We start from the raw sequence: 21,154 nt of genomic DNA on the forward strand, positions 1-21,154 counted from the left end.
CTAAGCACCTCACCGTTTGATTGACTGTGATTCAGAGCACTCCAACACAATTATAAGATTATTATCAACGCAGCATGGATGCATTTTTCTTTCTCTCACCGTGATACAACTCGGTAAACGGTCCACGATTAATTTGCTTCCAGTAAATTTTATTAATAACGCAATGAGTCAACTGGTTATATTTCTCAGCAATTTAAAACTGTAGCAGAATACTTGTGTTGAAATAATGCAGACATCAGTCACTAAGAAGAAATAACAGAATTCCAGCGAACATCCTCCTGTTATGGGCAGTATAATGACTGGTTTAGAGCACGTGAGAAGCTATCATATGTGATAAATGCACATGTTATGGTGAGATTAAGATTCTGAGAGGTGTCCCGCCTCCTTTCTTAGACCATTCAACAGGTTCGGTTTTGTTGTTTATGTTCATGCATTTAGCAGACGCTTTAATCCAAAGCAACTTAATTCAATTCAATTAATTTTTATTTATATAGCGCCAAATACAACAAATGTCATCTCAACGCACTTAAATAATAAAGTCCAATTCAAGCCAATTGGAATTCAATTCATTGTAATCATAATTATTTATAAAATGATCCAATTCATTCATATAGAGCCAATTCAAAAACTATTTCCTAGCTAAGAAAACCAACAGATTGCACCGAAACTTGTCTTCAGTCCAATCTCCCGTCCTTACAAACTTACAAATAAGGATATAAGAATGCAGCTAACATCAAAGCTAACAATAAGCTACATAGAAGTAAACCACCAGGCTAGCGATGGAGAGCAGGCATAGAGGGAAGTACAGGGTACAGTGTTTCCCATACATTGAGGAAACTATGGCGGCCCGCCATAGTTTCCTTTTGGCCGCCATAGTTTCCGAATCCCAATCGTTTGAAACACAGCGATTTATTTATTTATTTTTTTTATTTATTTTTTTTTGGAAACACAGCGATTTCCACAAAAACCAACCAATATGACTATACAACAGGTGAATTAGTAATTAAACATGTCCTAAAGTGTGCAATGTCAGAGTTTTGAAGTTTAGTGGCAAAAAAGGTTTATGTGTTATTAGTCGCTGTCGGGACAATTGACACACGTTATAGATCAGTGGGTGCGCGTGCATAAAGGTCAGCTGTAATCATCGTGATTTCATTGACAAACATATTTTTTTGACCTATTTATATTATGAGAAATAATGTGAAATTTGAGCAATGACAAGTACACTAGTATGTTGTCCGGTATGTTGCTTAAAAAAATAGTAAGCTCAATAGTTTCTGTTTAAAATAAGGTGTTTCATCCGTCCCGCATGTGTGGTTCAACTATCCCGACTAGGCGGAGCGGGGTGAAGTTGGTTTTATATTCGACATTCGCCTATTTTCCAGCTTTGTAATTGTAATAGCGTCACGAAAACCGCACCAATTAGCCTCAGGATGGTATTAATATTTACAGAAAACTAAGACTAACATACCACAGGCTTTATCAACTCACCAAAGTAAGCCTGAAAGATCAGAGTAACCGCGCCGAATATATTTCTAAGTGAACTACGGCAGCCGGAGCGCTTAGGGACCGTCGCAAAAGTGCAACGCCTTGTTTTGTTCTCACTGGATATTCAACCAATGCAGACCAAACCACTTCTGATGGGTTTGTGAACTCACTATAAAGCTTTCACAGTCTTTTAGTTTCCAGAAAAATCATTTTAGGAAGAACATTTACTCAGTGTGCATAGTTAATTCCATTTTAGACTTCTTTTTTGTAATAGCTCTCTTGTTTTTAAAGATATCAACACCAAACCACTTCTGATGTGTTCCTGAACTCATTGTGTACTTCCCACACCCTTTGTTATCAAGGAAAACCTTTTCAAGTTTCTCAAAAAGTCCTCACTGTATATGATCCATTCATATTTTCCATGAAGTTTAGTTTTAACCTGTAAATATTTTCTATTACAATTGTTATCATTGGGTTTTAATGACAAGATGAGGTTTCCTCATAAGCCCACAAGAGTTTCTGACATCTCCAGCACACATTCCTTTTTTTTAAATTTGTTGTGTTTTATTGTGTATTTTTTTTGTTATATTTGAATGACTGTGTGCAAATCAATCAAATAAAATAAAATCTGCAGTCGCACAAATTTACGCCGCACAAATTCACGCCGCGTGAATTTAACCCCCCCCCCCCCCATAGTTTCCAAAAATTCTGTGGGAAACACTGGGGTAGAAGATGCTCTCCTAAGAGCTGGGTTTTCAACAGTTTCTTGAAGATATTCAGGGACGTTCTGTTCTGGTAGCGCTCAGCAGGTCATTCCACGATTCCCAGTATTATTGTGGAAACAACAAAAGAGTCTGGATGGTCTTCAGCGTGGTGTAGGCGCTGCTGGACGACAATACTTTGGCGGCCGGAGTGACCGAGTTGTGACGTAAGCCTTTGCGAGAGCATTCAAGTAGATGGGAGCCGTTCCATTAAGGACTCTGTGGGCTTACATCAGTGACTTGAATTAGATGCGGGCGGCTAAAGGCCTCGGTATGCTACTCCGTCGCTATCCGTCGAGCTTGTTGATGTTGAAATGCAAATAATTTTCACCAAATGTTGACCGGCACACAGTAAACTCTTTAAAAAATGGCGGCGTTGTTGTTCTGAGAGGAAGGAGCTAAACCGGGAAAGTGATTCCGGAAATGACAACGTGATCTTTAAAGGTCAGCTGGTCATCAATCATGACAGCCAAGTTTCTAGCTGCCTTTGATGGAGCAGGAGAGAGGGATTCAGTTTGGATGCAGGTGCTGTGGTGTGTGTTTGGTCTGGCTGGGATGGAGGTGATGGGCTTTCATCCATGTCGATATGTCAGAGAGACGGTCAGAGACCGTGTGGTCGACAGGTGGGAATGACAGATAGAGCTGGGCATCGTCAGCATAACATTTGTTGCCGTTTGTATCACTGTGTCAGAGAAATGTCTACGAGGTGCGACATTATATAGCAACTTAGCGATAATAACACAAACAGCTCTGGTCTCTCAGTTTGAATAAAGCTTAGAATTAGCTCTGACTTTCAGAGTTTGGTGGAATCTTTGACACGGCTTGCTCGATGGTCCTCTGGTTGGCAGCTCTAACAGGGTGTTTACATCCTCTCCCTGGTGAAAACATGTTGTGTGGTCTGTCAAGGTTGTCGTATTTCAAAATATTTGTAGTTAAACTTCCTAAAAAGGCCAAAGTATGCTCCCTTGAGTTCGCTTTAAACGCAGAAGGTGCCGGTCGGATTGCTCACGCAGCCATTTTGTGTCCATTATCTTATTATTAGACTTAGAAAATCAATTTTTGACATTTTGTTATTGATTCAATAACAACATGCATCATGTGTTTTCACATCCAGATGCATGCCCCCCCCCCCCCCCCCCTCTTTATGTTTAAACAGAGATTAGGATTGGATTATTTTCAAATGGTCTCAAACCAGAGGTTGCTCTAACTCTGGCAACTCAGATTAGGTGCTAATTCTTCATATGCGCTACTAGCTACGCACACACGGTTGTTATTGCTCCGGTTTAGATGCAAGGATGAAAGGATTTTGTGACTTGAACGTGATAAACATGAATTTATCTAACCTAATAAATGTCTTTTTCTCTCTGTATTCCTCGTGTTGCATGGATTGTGCAAACTATCAGGACCAGATCAGTTTCAGAGACTCATGGAGTTTAATGCTAACATAACCAGTGTGTAGCAGATCTTTTCCCTCTCAGTTCGAACGAGTTAAATTATTCGTTTGTCTTGTGCTCTCGTGGAGAAACAAAGCGGCTCACGTAGAAAACAGGTTTGGGAGGCTGCAACAGATTTTTGTTTGATGACATGACAGCTTTTGGACTCGACCAGCTCCGATGGCATGGCCACGGTGAGGGCAGGCATGGTGTGGAACCTCTGAATCAGCTGTTTTGTGCAGGCTGGTGTTGTCTTACATATTACATAAACCCACACCTGGTGGAGGAGCCTTTTGTCAGGGGTGAAAAGTTGAATTTCTGCTGATTTTTATCTGTTTTAGATGAAAACTTTTCCCTGCTTGTACACGAACACTTGGTCGACTTGACGCTTCTTGCAGTGTCGGCCAAGTGAAGCAGTGAAAAAGTGGTAAATGTCCTTATTTGGGAAGAAGATGGTCAAGATTCTTTGCTCCAATAAAGACAAAAACTCTCTTGGATTCACATGAGGAAGCATTTCTTTGAGCTAATGGACGTGAAATGGCCCACTTGTTCCTATAATTCACATGTCACTAGCAGCTTTGTAGATGTTCAGTTTAACTGCACTTCAGGAGGGGGGTTATTGATTTATCTCCACTGACCAGCTTACTAGTGTGTTACCTTTTGTCCAAGGAAATGGTCACACTACAAATTACTGTATTGATTAATGAGAGCTCCTTCCTTGGGAGAACTTGGGAGGCAGCAGTTTACAGACTTAATTTAGTGCTGTTTATCATGTAACTGTGCATCTTTGGCTTTACTTCTTTACCTGGAATGCGTTAGTTTTTAATGATTATATAAAGGAGGAGGAGAACTGAAGCGGCCTTTTCACTCGTGTTATCTTGGGTCGGGGGAAATCTGCAATGCAATCCTTATCCTGTGCTTCCGTATTATGCAATCCTTTGAAAAGTGATGTGCCTAACTGTATCCCTGTGATGCATCCACTTGCCCTTGAAAACAACTGCTGGTGCAGGAAATGGCAAAATTGGTGGAGATGTCGTGCGTTTTTTTCCTCTTCACAGGCTCAGCATTTTTTTTTATTTTTTTTTTGTTTGCAGTTGAGTCCTATTGAGTATAATCTTCAGTGTTTGCTAACGCAGCTAAACCGTGATGAGTAAAGACAGCATCTCCCAGCTCTGTAGAATAATATTACGCTATACTGAGCAGATTCTGGGTTGCTTTGGGCTCTGATCTCTTTGTGCATGTTGTAGTCTGGGGCTGCAGATCCTCTCGTAGGCACTTTTTTTAAAGGCCAAATGACCCGGAGCACTCCCTGCTAATAGACATATTCATCATGAGCCGCAATAACGGCTGTGTTCGAAACCGCCTACTACATACTTCCATACTGCATACTACATACTGCATACTACATACTGCATACTACATACTGCATACTACATACTACATACTGCATACTGCATACTTCCATACTGCATACTTCCATACTGCAACTACATACTGCATACTGCATACTTACATACTGCATACTTCCATACTGCATACTACATACTGCATACTACATACTGCATACTACATACTGCATACTACATACTTCCATACTACATACTTCCATACTGCATACTACATACTGCATACTGCATACTACATACTTCCATACTGCATACTACATACTGCATACTGCATACTACATACTGCATACTACATACTGCATACTTCCATACTGCATACTTCCATACTGCATACTACATACTGCATACTTCCATACTGCATACTACTTACTGCATACTTCCATACTGCATACTACATACTGCATACTACATACTGCATACTACATACTTCCATACTGCATACTACATACTGCATACTACATACTTCCATACTGCATACTACATACTGCATACTACATACTGCATACTACATACTGCATACTACATACTTCCATACTGCATACTACATACTGCATACTTACATACTACATACTTCCATACTGCATACTACATACTGCATACTACATACTGCATACTGCATACTTCCATACTGCATACTACATACTGCATACTACATACTACATACTTCCATACTGCATACTTTCATACTGCATACTACATACTGCATACTACATACTGCATACTACATATTACATATTACATACTACATACTCATCGATCAGACAGTATGCAGAGCGTTTACCCACAATGCATTTTGCTGCTGCCCGAGCCGAAATCAGCTGGCCTGAAGCTGATTTCTCTTAAGATCTAAACTCTGTAAACTTTAGCAACATTTGAAACATTTTCAGGTGAGAAAGTAGTCGTTTAGATCCCCAACGTGTTGAAAACCTGACAAAATACCGGCTGTTTACAGTTTTGTTCCCACGAATTCAGCGCTACTAAAGCTAGCCGCAGTGAGCAACGCACTTCCTGTTATTTTCACAAAATAAAATACCCGTTGCCTTTTATCATAGGGAAAGCCATTACCATACAATTGGTGCTTTTGTTTTGAAAACAGGAAGTGATCCTACCCTCGTTGTAGCTAGCTTGAAACTGCCATTTTGACAGGAAATGACGATCGGCGACGTCACGTTACGTTGCATCTTGGGTAGTTTGAGTATGAGTAGTAACCTCATGATGCATACCCAACATTTCGGAGAATCTAGTATGCATCCGGGAAAAAAGTCAGTATGAGTAGTAGGAGTAGTATGCGGCTTCGAACACAGCCATAATCATTCTGTGCCATCGATAGGAAAGAAACTTTGGGAAAAAATGTCTGTCCTCTTCAGGCATTGATCAGTCGTCTTCGCAGCAGCAGCAGCAGCAGCTCTTGGTGTTATGTAATGAGTCGGTGTCGGCTGCCTCGGCTCACTCGGCTCAGTCAGTAACCAGATTACAGTTCTCCACAGATAAAGACAGCTGACGAACAGCCGTCCCACCCCACCTTTGTTTGTCTTCCTCCTCTGCTTTCCTTTCCTTCAGAAATCAGGTGTTTTACTTGGATTGTTCGCTGCAAACTCGCCGTCTTTCAAACGCTTTTTAGAGTTTCTAAGTCGCACAATACACCCCTCAGGATCTGTAACTTTGCAAGCTTCATCTTTGTGAAATACACACTTTTTTGTTGAGAAAAGTTTGGAAAGTCCAGAGTCCAAAGTCAGAGTTGTTTTACTTTGTCAATATATTGTGGAGATAAAGATCAGCTGCCCACTGGCTGTGTTAAAAGTGTTTCTATGAACTCTCTTAGACTTCTTACTCTTGAGGACTTTGTTGCACTCACACGAGTCGGACTAAGTGGGTGAGGTTGTCAACGTTTGACAACTAAAGAACAAGAAAAATGTCCAAAAACTGTTCATGTGTGTAAAAAAAAGAGCTTCGGAGAGGCTGTCGAATGGCCAAAGTTCAAACCACAATGCAGTAAGCATTGAGCAGACTTCTTTTCCAGCACTGAAAACCACAATTAAGCAGTTTGGACAGTGCTGATATTTGCTTATTCAGTGATGCAATCAGCTGGCCTTATAAGGCTGCTGGATTCTTGGAAGGTTACCATCAAGACTGAATCCTTTTTTTGGTTTTTTTTTTTAACGTGTTTGTGGCTGAAGCAGCTGTTTCGGAGCAGTCCGAGTCGTGCACAGATTGGTTATGGGTTCCAAATCAGACATCAGTCTGCAGTGGTGGCTCATAGCATCGATAGAATAGAAAAATACTTTATTCATCCCCCAATGGGGGAAATTCATATTAGTCAAGCTGCTCAAAAAAAAAATATTAATATTTACAATGATTAACAACAACAATAATAATACCAATTCTAATAAAAATGCTACTACTAACTAAGAATAATAATAATAATAATACATGACTAAATAAATAATAATTAAAAATAATAATAATAATTAAAAAAAAATCAATTTGAGAAGAACTCAGCAGTCACTGTTAAAAGGCCTTACGATGCCTACTGATGCTAATTTCTTGGCTGATGCTGCAGATTTTGATTTTCCTTCATTTCTAACAACATTTCCCAGCATAAACACATTTTAAACAAATGAATGTGGAGGCTGCTGCTCTTTTCCCTGCTGCCATCTTTATGCAGTTCCTGTGTCTTTGTTGAACGTAGAGACTGATGTTGCTGCTCGTTGTCCATTTTTAGTAAGCTTTAAAGACGCAGCACTTGTGTTTTAAGAACGTTGTGTTTATGAGTTACCGAACAGGATGTGTGAAATTGAGATGGAAGTTCAGGGCACTTTGTGGTTTATGGATTAAAGGCTGCTCCGTGGAGCTGAACCTTATGCCTGTATGGCTGCGTACATTTGATGTGTAAGTAAGTGAAATGGATTTAAATACCTCTTGTTCCAGCACAAAATGCTTCATAGTGATAAAATGATACAAACATAAATCAAGACAATTGAAATAAAAGCCAATCTGACAAGATAAATGAGAAATAAGTTAAATTAAAACAAATTAAGCTGTTTTTTACTGGTGTACTCATCTTAAATTTAATGGGTCGACAGTCTCCAAAGCTCAGTCTCATTTCTTCTGAGTCGAGATGGAGAGAAAGCCAAAACAACCCCTGATCAGAGTACTTCAGGGTCCGTTTAATCCAACAAATTATAGGAGCTGGACCCTGCAAACCCCTTAAAGTTAGAACAAGCAGTCTAAACTGGATTCTGCACCTTATTGACCGACCAATTGATCAGTGTTTCTCATCTTAAAGCATCTATTTGAGGGCTTCTCTCAGTGTTAAAGAGGTTTTTATGTCCTTTCTGCTTCTGACAACAGCTTGATTTTGTAAAAAATTGACCCCACTGTACTTTAATAGACGAATTAAAGTGCTTTTCTTTGAACGATTACACCGTTATTGTTGTTTTAACCCATTACTAAGATTTGGGGATTGCTTTGAAAACCTAAAATTGTCCATTTTTCTTATTTCTCAGCTTCAGAGGAAACAAGAGACATGCAACGAAGGCCAGACCTTTTATAGTAAATGATCGACTTGGCCTTCTATTTATCGGCATTTAAAAATGTTGATGCAGAACTCATGTCGCATCAGACGGTTTTTAAAAGGTAAAGACCATTTTTATGCCACGGGTGACTGCATCGCTGAATTCTTAAAGACATTTTTCGAGTTTAACATTGACAGAAATCTCTCTTTCCTTGTTAATAATTTCTTCTCTGCTGTTTTAGATGAATTATAATGCAGGTGTAGCGGATGTGTTGGCCTGGCTTCAGTTTGCAGTGCTCGGTGCTGTATTTAGAGTCTGTAAGATTTCATTTTCTACACCGAGGATGGAGCGCTTGGGTCACACTTATCACTCCTGGTGCGACTCCCATCAGTCACTTTGCCCCAGCCCTGTTTTCTTATGCTCTTAATCTCGTTACTCATATGCTTTTGCAATGCAGAGAGGGTGTGTTGCACAGGAAAAGATCACAGGAAAACTTTAAGTGGTCAAACTAAAATAGAACTGACTCATTTGCAGATATGGTCATTCATCATGCGCTGACCATGAAAGGAAAACCAAACAACTCGGTTATTCTCATCGGTGAGATTCCCAGGTTAAGTTATTGTTGAGAAACTGTTTACTTCCTCGTCTTTGACCCCAGCTCCTTTTACTCCTCATTGTAAAGGAAAGATCGCGTTTCCCACAACAAATAAAACCTTAGTGAGCCACACATGAAGGGATGAATCTGCTTTTCACAGGTTACAGTTAATGACCCCGTTTCTTTCTTTCTTTCTTTCTTTCTTTCTTTCTTTTATGGAGACCTGCTTTGGGTATATATTTGTTCAACAGACATGTGGAGGAGCAGGTTCTGTGAAAGGCTCAACACGTGATCCGGATGTTAATGAGCTACGGTGACATGTTGCCTGCTCACCGGTAACATCGTGATATTCACAGAGCCGTTTTCAGCTTCGTAGAAACAGTAGTTTACGGCTTTTTCTGTAACTTACACAGTGAAGCGTGACGACACATTTGGAGTAAATCCCCTTTTTTCACAAAGCCAACTCACAGCCAGGTGTGCAGTTGTTCCACCATCTTCCCATTAGTAATTAACACGTCTGATTATTTACAAATTAAAGGCTTCTTTGGGATGTTTCCTACAGATAGTTTAAATTTCCCCAAAGTTTTAGGCCGGAACGACGCCGGCCTCATAGTTCTTTAGGCCTGACACTTCTTCTTCTGTCCTCCACTTGTCCAGTTTCCTCAAATGTTTTAAGGACACGCTGCACACCATGCTGAGATATGCCAAGTTTTCAGCTCACAGCTCTTTGGGAATCACCTTGTTGCTGCAGAAATCCTGTTTTCTGTCTGTGTTATCTTTGCTGTTTCTCACAGATGCAGCTAAAGAAATGGGAACAAATGATGTGTCTCTGTGACAGGCTGCTGGGAACAAAGTGCCTAAAGATCCAGTTTAAAACGGCTTCTTTGCTAAGTTGTCTGTTCTGTGTGGACACAACACTGGTTCATCCCTTGAGTTAGGAGCCTTTTTCCTGCCTGAATGGTTCATAGGTCAGGAGTAAAGTGGCTTAACAAAAAAAAAACACATCAGGGACAAGGACTGGACTCATAATGTGTGGTTTGTTTTGAGTAGCAAGAAAAAGGAAGCGAAACACTGCAGTTTGGTGTTGGAAGTGTACGCTTTAGGAAGCCACACTCTCACTGCTGTTAATAATCTGCACTGGGTTTAGATTTAATGCAGCATATTTGGTGAAATCCTCCAATTAAAATAGTGTTTTGTTTTACTTTTTTTACTTTTGAAGAAGTAGTGACAGATTGGTCCTAATTAAGATGTTATTAAGACCTCGTTTAGCTCAAAGGACAAGGTTAGATATCAGTCTGTGGTCTTGACCAATAGGTCTTTCAAAGTGTTTTTTTTCTGCATTGGCTCATCTGGACCTTCAGCTGATCCATCTGCTGTTGGCCCAAGCCTCATCAGAAATGGGCTCCATGGAAGGGTGGCTGTCAAGAAGCCGTTCTTAAGGAAGGGAAACAGGGAGAAAAGGCTGAGCTGTGCCAAAGGACACAAGAAGTGGGCTGAAAATCAGTGGCAGCAGGTCTTATTTCAGCTTTTAAGGGTTCACCGGCTGTCTTTGAGCACGGAAAATGAGGAGGGGAAACGCAGTGATATGAATAAATCCAGTCAAACCAGCGTCCCAGAGGGAGAGAGAAGTGGAGCAGCCAGCATAGGTGTCACTCATCAGGTGACGGCTTTCCTCTCCTCTTTCTAAATAAAGACGAAGCTTCACCCGAACGAGGCGATTCCAAACAGGAAGTTTGGGGAGTTGTCACAGTGGCTGTGTTCGAAACCGCATACTACTCCTACTACTCATACTAACTTTTTGAGTTAGTATGCAAGTTTGAGTAAGCGAGAAGTTCCCGGATGCATACTAGATTCTCCGAAATGTTGGGTATGCATCATGAGGTTACTACTCATACTCAAACTACCCAAGATGCAGCGTAACGTGACGTCGCCGATCGCCATTTCCTGTCAAGCTAGCTACAACGAGGGTAGGTTCACTTCCTGTTTTCAAAACAAAAGCACCAATTGTATCGTAATGGCTTTCCCTATGATAAAAGGCAACGGGTATTTTATTTTGTGAAAATAACCGGAAGTGCGTTGCTCACTGCGGCTAGCTTTAGTAGCGCCGAATTCGTGGGAACAAAATTGTAAACAGCCGGTATTTTGTCAGGTTTTCAACACGTTGGGGATCTAAACGACTACTTTCTCACCTGAAAATGTTTCAAATGTTGCTAAAGTTTACAGAGTTTAGAGCTTAAAGCGGCACTATGCAACTTTTTCATGGTCATAAAATTTCTTGGCAATCATCAGTTTGCTTGGCTGACCCGTTCTGATGAAAACGGTGACATTTCCATCTCCATCTGGTGGCCCTAGCCCGAAACAGCGCTTGCAACTTTGCCTGTGGCGCCGCGTGCTTTGTTTAGCTCTGGAAGTCTCGCGACACACGAGAGCCGAGAACTACTGCTTCACGGCAGGTCGTAAAGGGCTCTGAGCCGAGCCAGGTAGCCTGATAAGACACGCCCCCTCTCCATTGGCTGTCGACGGCTCTCCAACTCTCTGCCAGTGTCTTGAAAAATAAACCGTAAATTGCCTCTGGTGGGTTTACGACAGTCTGGCTAGACTGTCGCCTTATTTTCTACGGAGCTCCCCCTACAGCTTTGGGGTGTGTATTGCATGGTAAACAAACCCCGTATTACTGAAAGTTGCATAGCGCCGCTTTAAGCGAAATCTGCTTCAGGCCGGCTGATTTCGGCTCGGACAGGAGCGAAATGCATTGTGGGTAAACGCTCTGCATACTGTCTGATCGATTAGTATGCAGTAGGGGTGGGCGAAAAAATCGATTCATGTACATATCGCGATTTTTTTTTTTTTTTTTTTTTTTTTTAATTAAATTTTTTTTTATGGGATGATTTTAAAAATCGATTTTTCTCCCCTGAATCGATTTTTATTTTTTATTTTTTTTACCCTTGTCCTGTCGAGCATTCATCACATTAAGTTATGTTAAAACTAGCCCACATTTGTGCTGTGTGGACGTTTCAATTCATTTTGTAACTGTAAACTTTAAAAAATGCCTCTTTTTGTCTCAGTTGAAATAAATGTCAGCTGCTGGACTGACTGACAGACTGATGTGCGTTGTTTATGGGAACGACATTCATTCTAGAAGTGTACGATTCAACTTGTTTGTTTTTTTAAGGAGGAAGAAAATTGCAATTACTTTTTTCCAGAATACACAGAATGAGGTGTAAATATTCTTGTGCGAACACATATGCTAAGTTGACAATAGGTGAATGGCGGATGGTGGACTTGAAGGAGAAATGAAGGCTCGTGACACAACAATCGACTTGAAGGGTGTTGACTGTACGAGGCAGTTGAGGAGGCGGCTTTGTTGGTGGAGGTGGGTGAACTTGAGGGAGAAGGAATTGAACTGATTCGATTCGAACTGATTATATCGAATCGCAATACTTGGAGAATCGCAATTATCAAGAATCGTGATACAATCGAATCGTGACCAAAGCATATCGTCCCACCCCTAGTATGCAGTTTGGAAGTATGTAGTATGCGGTTTGGAACACAGCCTTGGTCTTGCTCTTCTCCGGCTCAGCGTGCGCTCCTCTGTGCTTCTTCAGCAGCAGATTTTTGTTGAATCTGAAATCGTTCCCTGATGGGATTCCTCACAGCGGATCGACGCTGCCGGCCCGCCGACGGCTGCCGCAGTGGGCCGCGGTGACCTCTCCGTCTCCCTCTGTGATCCAGGCCATTCTCCCAGCCCTCAGCTCAGCACCCACGTGTTCTCAGCAGCTCCTGTTACGTAAGCCCTCCTGCCAGACAAAAGCTCAGCCATCCCAGATACAAATCACCGCCTGGCCCACGTTGGCAGCAGTGCTGTTGATGTTAGCCTGTAATCCACTCAGTCATTGCTATTTGGAATGTTTTCCCTTTTTCTTTGTATGTGTGTGTGTAAAGATGTGAAGACTGGGCTTGTGTCTGAGAAATATTAACATTTCACAACTTTAAAGTCGTTTATTTCTACAATAAAACATTCACTAATACGTTCTCTTACTCCAAAATGCTCCAAGTCGCACGTCAGAGCTTTTTTTTCTTCCTCTAGCATCAAATCAAATTTATTTGTAGCACATTTCATGTACAGAACAGTTCAAAGTGCTTTACATAAAATAAAAGCATTGCAGCAGGGAGTGTAAGAAGCATTAAAAATACATAAAAGAATATAAAGAGAAACAAATAAAATAATTAAAATGAATTTAAAAACGAGCAACAGTCCAGATAAGTTCAAAGATATCGTGCAGATTTCATGCACAGACACATGAGAACAGAAATGTTTTTAACCTGGATTTAAAAATGTCTCCATTTGGTGAAAGTTTAATCTCCACTGGCAGTTTGTTCCACTTGTTTGCAGCTAAATCACATCATTATTACCATAAATAAACCGGTAAACCCCCCCAACGATATCTCCAACTCACACCTTCAGATATATAAAAACGCTTTAATAAAGAACGGCTTCGTTCATTAACTCTTAAGTTCCCGTTCGAGTTCCAGACATTTGTGCCTGAAACCAGAGAAGGGGAAGATGATTTATTGGATTAAACTTGTATGCGGTGGCTTTTATTTCAGACGGGCGCATTATGAGTGTGACGGGCTTCAGAACGGAGACTTTATGAGACAAATCGGGGGGTAACTATTTGCTTTAACGTCATATCTGTTTCTGTAATCGTGCAGTTTGTGTCCTGGGAAATAAAAGCCGGCCTGTTGTGTTTGAATCTGTGTCGCTGTGCACATAAAACAAACTGAGAATCAGAATCAGGAGCTGGAAGCCTCCCAGTTCCCCGTCACCAGTCAGCCTGTCAGGTTTATTCTTAATGAGCGTGGGCTCTGACACAAACTGCTGTTATTTAAGTATGTTTTTGTTTAGATTTCGGGCCATTTTAACAAACAGCTGAGTCACGCGGTTAATCCGACTTCCTCTGAACGCACTGGAATCTGATCCGGGGAATCACAAATGTCATTGTGGTGTAGCGCCACTGGTCGTTTTTGGTGCACAATCTGTGATTACGCTGACCTTTTCTTCGAAGATGAATGTTTGAGAAGTGTTTTTTTTGAAGGAGAGCCATGTGACATTTCATTAAACGAGTGGGCCCACGGGGTGGCAACAGCCAGACTTGAGCTGGTCTGTGTGGGTACATTCTGTCCGCAGCCCTGTCCGCACGTTTTTCCCTGTCCGTCGCTGCCCTCTGCCACCACGTTGGCGCTCTGTAGGCCAGATAACAGCTTGTTGCTCCCAGTAAATGAACGCTGGACCACAGGTTGCTTTCCTCATTTTTAAAACTTTGCCTTGTAGATTTTAAACTGTTGTTTTCCCCCGTTTGGAACGTAATGAAATCAGTTTGGAGCGGATCGGCTCGCCGTCATACATTCTTTTGGAGGAATGTGGCATGTCTGATGCATATCTGCTGTCACACTTGCCTCCTGGGCCCGGGCACGCTTGGTTTTGATCCGTGTCACAAGCCCTGCCGTCAGCCTGAAGCTCCGTTTTATCGTGTTGGTATTAAAAAAAACAAAACACTGAACTTTCAGAGAGGTTTGTTACTTTTTTCTACCTTTCTTTTTTAGAAAATAACATTCAAAATGTTGAAATGTCAGCGACCTTAATTCTCAACCCTAATATTACTAAACTTTAATCCCACGTCCGCCCACGAAAACAAGGAAGCTGGCTTCCTTGTTTTTGTTAAAACAACAATAACGGTGTAATCGATCAAAGAAAAGCACTTTAATTCGTCTATTAAAGTACAGTGGGGTCAATTTTTTACAAAATCAAGCTGTTGTCAGAAGCAGAAAGGACATAAAAACCTTTTTAACACTGAGAGAACCCCTCAAATAGATGCTTTAAGTGGAGAAACACTGATCAATTGGTCTGTCAATAAGGTGCAGAATCCAGTTTAGACTGCTTGCTCTAACTTTCAGGGGTTTGCAGGGTCCAGCTCCTATAATTTGTGAGATTAACCGGACCCTGAGGTACCAGGTTAAACCTTTTGAGATCACATTTAAAAATGACAATAGGTTTGCTGTGGTTAAGAAAAACCAGTCTGATACCTAATGATGTATAATCTGATTATTCTCTCAATAGTTTAATTAATCTTTAAAGTAGCGAGTGCGTAAGAAATGTCCTTTTTATACAGCACAGCAGCTAAAAGTTACCCTGATAGGAGCACATGAGAAAGCAGTAAATATGCAGTAACCATCAGGAGAGGCTTCTGTGTTTGGTTTGATCCGTGCGCAACCTGCTTAAAGGGATAGTTCGCCTCTTTTGACATGAAGCTGTATAACATCCCATATCAGCAACATCATTTCTGAACATCTTCTTACCCCCTGCTGCGTCCTGTGAGCAGAGTTCCAGCCTCGTTTTGGTGTTGATGAAGGTAGTCCGGCTAGTTGGCTGGGGTTTAAAAAATAAAGCGTTTTGCTTCTCAAAACAATATGCGTTCAAAAGAGTAATACATTTGCATCACAAAATCGTTCTCCAGGAAAAAGTCAGACCTCACAATCGCTTGGCGCTATTTTCTCTCCCTTCGTATCCAATCGTAAGCGTAAGGACGCAGCAGGGTGTAAGAAGATGTTCATAAATTATGTTGCTGATATGGGATGTCATACAGCTTCATGTCATAAGAGGCGAACTATCCCTTTAAAGCTGGTCTGAAAGCAGCTAAACTGTGACTCACCTACTTGTGTTTATTATACAGCTGCGGCGGTCCTGTATAGTGAGGGAATGCCCACTCAGCCGGAGTAGAAATGATCATTTGGCCCTGTTATCGATCACCTTTATTTTAGATAATCATATTTATGGTTGCGTAATCATCATAATTGACCAGTTTGAAGTCGTTAGAAAGCCCCAAAGTCAGACTTTCTGAAAAAAAATTCCTGTTCCTGTGCTCATTTCCATTAAAGGCCTTCACTCTTTGCCAGAGTTGGGCCTCCATCTCTCACTTTCTGGCCCATAATGGTGGTATAAAGCGCACAGAGACCGTTGGACCGCTTGTTATTTGCATGACACATTAGCCGTCTACTAAAATTTGGTGATGAAACTGTCCCACATTCTTTTTATCTCTGTGGGAGTCTGATAACAAGCTGAACTTCTGGATTAGTTGGCATTGCACCTTCCTGTTGGTGCAGCCACACATTCGCTCCAGCTCTGAACCTTTCATGTCTTTCTTCTTTCTTTTCTTTCTTCCGGGTCAGAGTACAGAACAATTAGCATTTCTGTGTCGGTTGACCGTTACGGAAGTGACAAACTGCAGGAATGTTAGTGGACGCGCTGACTTTGCAGAGAATGCTCCAGAAATCTCTCTGCCGGCCGAGAAAGTCTGAAAGGAGCGTCCCTCCCCTGCATGCCCGCGCGGTTTTTAATAACAGCAAAGAAACCGAGGGAGGCGGGGAGAGCGTGAGGCGAGAGAACAGTGGAGAGGTGTGAGGAGAGTAAACTCGTGACTCATCATCAGGCGCTGTGGAAAAAGGCTTCACTGAGTCACAGATGAGTTAGAAACTGTTGGATGGCAGACGATCCGGAAGAAATAAGTTCTGGACTTCAGAACGGAGTCGTTATTCTGAGAATATTCTGTCATTATTTATTTGCTGATTACAAACCGATCCCACTGATTAATCACCCACACGGATCAGGCACGGCTTTGTTCAGGCATCCAGCATTTATTGTCTATAAAGTGAATATTAAGGCTTGTAGAACCTCTTTGAGCCGTATATTTACACAGAAACTGTGCAAATATACAGAATAGAATAGATATAATAGATTTTAAAGTTCTGCTACTCGTCCACAAATCACGAAATAATGGAAGGTAAGGAGGGAAAGGTATCTAGAAGGTCAGATAGTGGAGCCCAGAGTTCAAACTGGACCCGGTGAAGCAGCTTTTAGCTGTTATGCTGCTCACAACTGGAACAAACTACCAGCAGAACTGAAATCAGCCCCAACTGTGAGCACTTTTAAATCCAGGTTAAAAACATTTCTCTTTTGCTGTGCTTATGGTTGAGTTCCTTTAAATAATTTTAAAGCATAATGCTATAAATCTTCTTATATTTTTCTTTTACTCCCCCTTCTTTGATTGCTTTTAACTGTGTGTTTTAATTTTTAATCAATTTTTTTATTCTCTTTAAATTGCTTGTTTTTATGCTGCTTTATTCTGTTCTTTTAAAGCACATTGCGTTTCCTGTGGTATGAAATGCGCTGTATAAATAAAGATGGCTTGCCTAAATACACAGAGAATATCTTTCCAGTAAAGATTCGGCCTATTCAGCCTTTAATTCAGAGCTACTTTGACTCATCCTTTCTGTCCGGCTGTTTCATCGATTGCCCTCTACTTCCTTTGTGTCAACGGCCCGTTGATGCTGACTCTCCCTTTCTTTCGCTCTTGATAATGTCGCTAACATCGATTCCAGCGCCCGACAGATACCAGCCTCGGTCCTTTTCGAGCAGACGCTGAAATCTGACCACTGAAACCGCCCGATAGATTTCTGAGGAGCCCTATTGACAGGTGCGCTGTCATCCTGCTCATATCGTATTGATCTGGATACGTGGCAGGAGAATTAGCGTGTCTTTAGAATATTTACCAGGTTTTAAGTGATTTAAGTCTTGATAGAAAACTTCTAACAACTTAAAAAGGGTTTGAAAAAAGAAAAAGTTCTCAATTCACAATTATTACGCATGCAAAATCACAATTAGTTGCATTACAGACAGTTTTTATGCTACAATTCAACAAAAAAAACATGAATTCGCTTCAGAAAAGGTCGCTGATGAGCACAAATGATGTTTATTTTCCTTTCACCCGGCATGACTTTGAAAATAATCCATTTCTTTGAGACGTGTCCAACGCGTAAAGTGTGTTTAAACGCAGGAAAAGGATGTTCTGATGCCATACGGGAGTTAGTGTCATTTTTAATGCGTTAGGAGAATGCTGCAGGTGAATCTAAAAGCTTTAAAGCTCCTAACCCATCCAAACTCTGCCTGTTAACGGGGATTCAGCAGTCTTGTTGTGAGTTTAACATGAAATAAGGGACGCTGCGCCCCTCTGTGTCATTACTTTTGTGTCCATTAGCACAATAAAAAACAGGTAGAAATGGTGTTTTTGTGACTATATCACATTTAGCTGTTAAACGTGGTTGAATTGGACTGTATCTAAATGGATTTATAATGAATCAGACTGCTTCTAAGTTGACTTCTCTGTAAAAATGCCCTCAGATAACCTTTGTCCTGATCTAAATGAACTGAATTAGGTTGCTAAATGTGGAAAAAACTGAACAAACTTTTAGTAAAACTGCACAAAGTTGCAGTTTGAGATGTGTTCTCACGACTAAATGAAAATGAAATGTTCTGCATTATGCTGTCAGTGGCTGGTTAAACTAAAAGTCAGACATTTGCATCCTCTCACGCTCCACATCTGGATTATCTGTGGTCTTGTAAGCTGTTTGCTGCAGACGTTAAACTCCCGACGAGGTTTAACTTTCTGTTCTTTTCGCAGGTGTGGCTGATGGAGTAGCACACGCTGGAGGACTTCTCCACCTCTGCCCGACTCTTGCTGCCCCGAGTCTTTGTCCGGTTTTGTTTTTGTTTTGTTTTTATGCCCGGATGCAGCTCGCCAAACTTGTGAATTCATGATCACATGACCGTGGATATGGACGCAGTCCTGTCCGACTTTGTCCGTTCTACTGGAGCTGAACCAGGATTGGCTAGAGATCTGCTGGAGGGTGAGTAACAAAGAGTGTCTTGCTATAAATACCCGTAACAAAGCAAACCCTGAAATGACGCATTGGATGCAGAGTCACAAACTTGGATGAGTTTTTGTCACAGACGAACGTCCTACTTTGACGCTCCCTCCAGCAACTGAATCAATGTTGACCGCGTAAGGTTCATTTCTGGTGTTTCTGTCTCGTTGCTGTTAATGAAGCCATCAAATACTAACAGAAAGAAGGTATAGCTGGAGTCAGCAGGGCTCCTGTTGCCTAGCAGCAGCAGCACAAGTTGCAGATAAAAATATGGGTTGGAAATGTAATGCAATGCAGCAGCAGCAGCAGCAGCAAACTGCTCCAAACTCTGACATTTAGCCGAGTGAAAGAATGCACCAGTGGCCTTTGCATAAGATAAGACCGGCCGATGCTGCATTGACTTGTGGTAAATATTTAAACTCATAAAGGATGCTTTGTTTTGCTGGACTCAGAACAGATTCTGCCCGTCACGTTGAACCTGTTCGGCTCAGACAGATGTTTCTCTCTCTCTGCAGGGAAGAACTGGGACTTCACTGCTGCGCTCAGCGACTTCGAACAGCTGCGACAGGTGCACGCGGGCAGCCTGACGTATTCATTCCCGGAGGAGCGGACGTATCTGCCGTCTGAAAAGGAGATGGCCCGGGTGGGGCGGCCCATACTCCACCGACAAGATGAGGTGGTGCAAGGTGAGGCCGCGAGCAAGTGGGATGATTTATGTTGCGTCACACCGACTCAGCTGGTGGTTTATTAGCTCAAAAACTCAGTTTTGTGCAGCATCTGTACAGGAGGATGTAGGTTTTTATCAAACCTTTAACATTATACCCCTCACAGAGCAAGTTTTCTGTGTTAAACTGATGTTTTTTTAGCTGCACATAATGCACTCCCAGCCCAGTTTTAAAAGTAGTGCTCAGTTTTTGGACTTTGAGACTTTTTTCTTTCCCAAATTTGTTTTAGAAAGTCTTTGAGATTCACTTAAAAACCCCAATATGACCTGTCAGCATGTCCGTACGTAACAGCTGTTCTTTGCATCGTCTGCCCCCCTTTTTTTTCTTTCAGCAGCGACAGAAAAGCGACTGTCGAGGGGCATCTCTCATGCCAGCTCCACCATCGTGTCTCTGGCCCGCTCTCACGTCTCAAACACGGCGGGAAGCAGCAACGAGCCGCTCCTCGACACGCCGCTGTGCACTTTCCAGCTGCCGGACCTCACCGTGTACCGGGACGACTTCCGCGGCTTCATCGAGAGGGACCTCATCGAGCAGTCCATGATGGTGGCTTTGGAGCACGCCGGTTAGCTTAACTGAGCAGTAGCTTCTAACGTAACTGTAAACCTCTTAACTTGTCAGATTCTGGCATAAAAGGATGCTGCAGGGCATCGTGTATTTGAGCTTTATATGTAGGTAAAAGTACTGTTACTTTCAAATATTATGACTCAAGTAAAAGTAAAAAGTAGTCATCCAAATAATTACTTGAGTAAGAGTAAAAAAGTGCTTGGTGAAAAAACTACTCAAGTACTGAGTAACTGTTGAGTAACGTCTGATTTATTTGTTAACACAAGCATTCAATCAGACAGACAAAAATACTAAATAATCATCTTTAGGCAAATTAGAGTTCATCCAATTGATAAAATAAGTTAAAATCAATGAAATAATTACAAAATATCTTAAATTAAAATAATCCAGGTAAATTCAAGAACTTCAATAAAAAATAAAAGAGACTTAGGAAATGTTTAAAACATATGTAACCCATATGTAAGCTAAAAAACAAACATTCACCTATCCATGGGGGGAAAAACGAGTTTAGGAAACTTAGCGCTACATGTTTCCTCAAGTTAGATGTTGAGTTTCTGCTGAAATGTGCGTTTGTTTTGGTTGACACAGAAGACACATAATGTAGCTGCTGTTTCTCACTCTTTGTAAGGTAAACATGCTTTCAGTATGAGGCCTCGTCTGCGTCTTCATTTCCCACCGTTGATTCTGACATTTTTCATCTGTTTCTTTGTTTGTTTGCTACGACTGCTAATGCTAAAGCTAACCCGTCCCGCCGCTGAGATCGAGTACGGTCACGTGACCAGACTGCACGGCTGCGTCTGATTGGTGGAACACAGTCAGGTGGTAGAGCCTTTGGTGGAAGTCTCTCTCTCTGTCAGAATAAAACATTAAAATGAGGCGTACGCGGGGGGATAAAAATAATGAGGCGT

At 41.5% G+C, this 21,154-nt stretch overlaps 1 protein-coding gene across 5 annotated transcripts in view; it reads left to right on the forward strand.

The window, feature by feature from the left end:
- Nucleotides 1–21,154, forward strand: part of otud7b (OTU deubiquitinase 7B) — a 50,685-nt gene that overhangs the window by 8,590 nt on the left and 20,941 nt on the right. For 3 of the 5 annotated variants that reach the window (XM_075466276.1, XM_075466279.1, XM_075466277.1), the window contains exons 2-4: nt 18,714–18,939; nt 19,473–19,643; nt 20,014–20,244. In XM_075466276.1, the coding sequence (XP_075322391.1) occupies nt 18,855–18,939; nt 19,473–19,643; nt 20,014–20,244 (487 nt within the window). In that variant the 5' untranslated portion in view covers nt 18,714–18,854. The remainder of the gene's footprint in view (nt 1–18,713; nt 18,940–19,472; nt 19,644–20,013; nt 20,245–21,154) is intronic. The other 2 variants (XM_075466278.1, XM_075466280.1) reach the window with 1 other exon arrangement.

The sequence above is a fragment of the Odontesthes bonariensis genome, chromosome 5 (genome assembly GCF_027942865.1).
Source record: "Odontesthes bonariensis isolate fOdoBon6 chromosome 5, fOdoBon6.hap1, whole genome shotgun sequence".
Lineage (NCBI taxonomy): Eukaryota > Metazoa > Chordata > Actinopteri > Atheriniformes > Atherinopsidae > Odontesthes > Odontesthes bonariensis.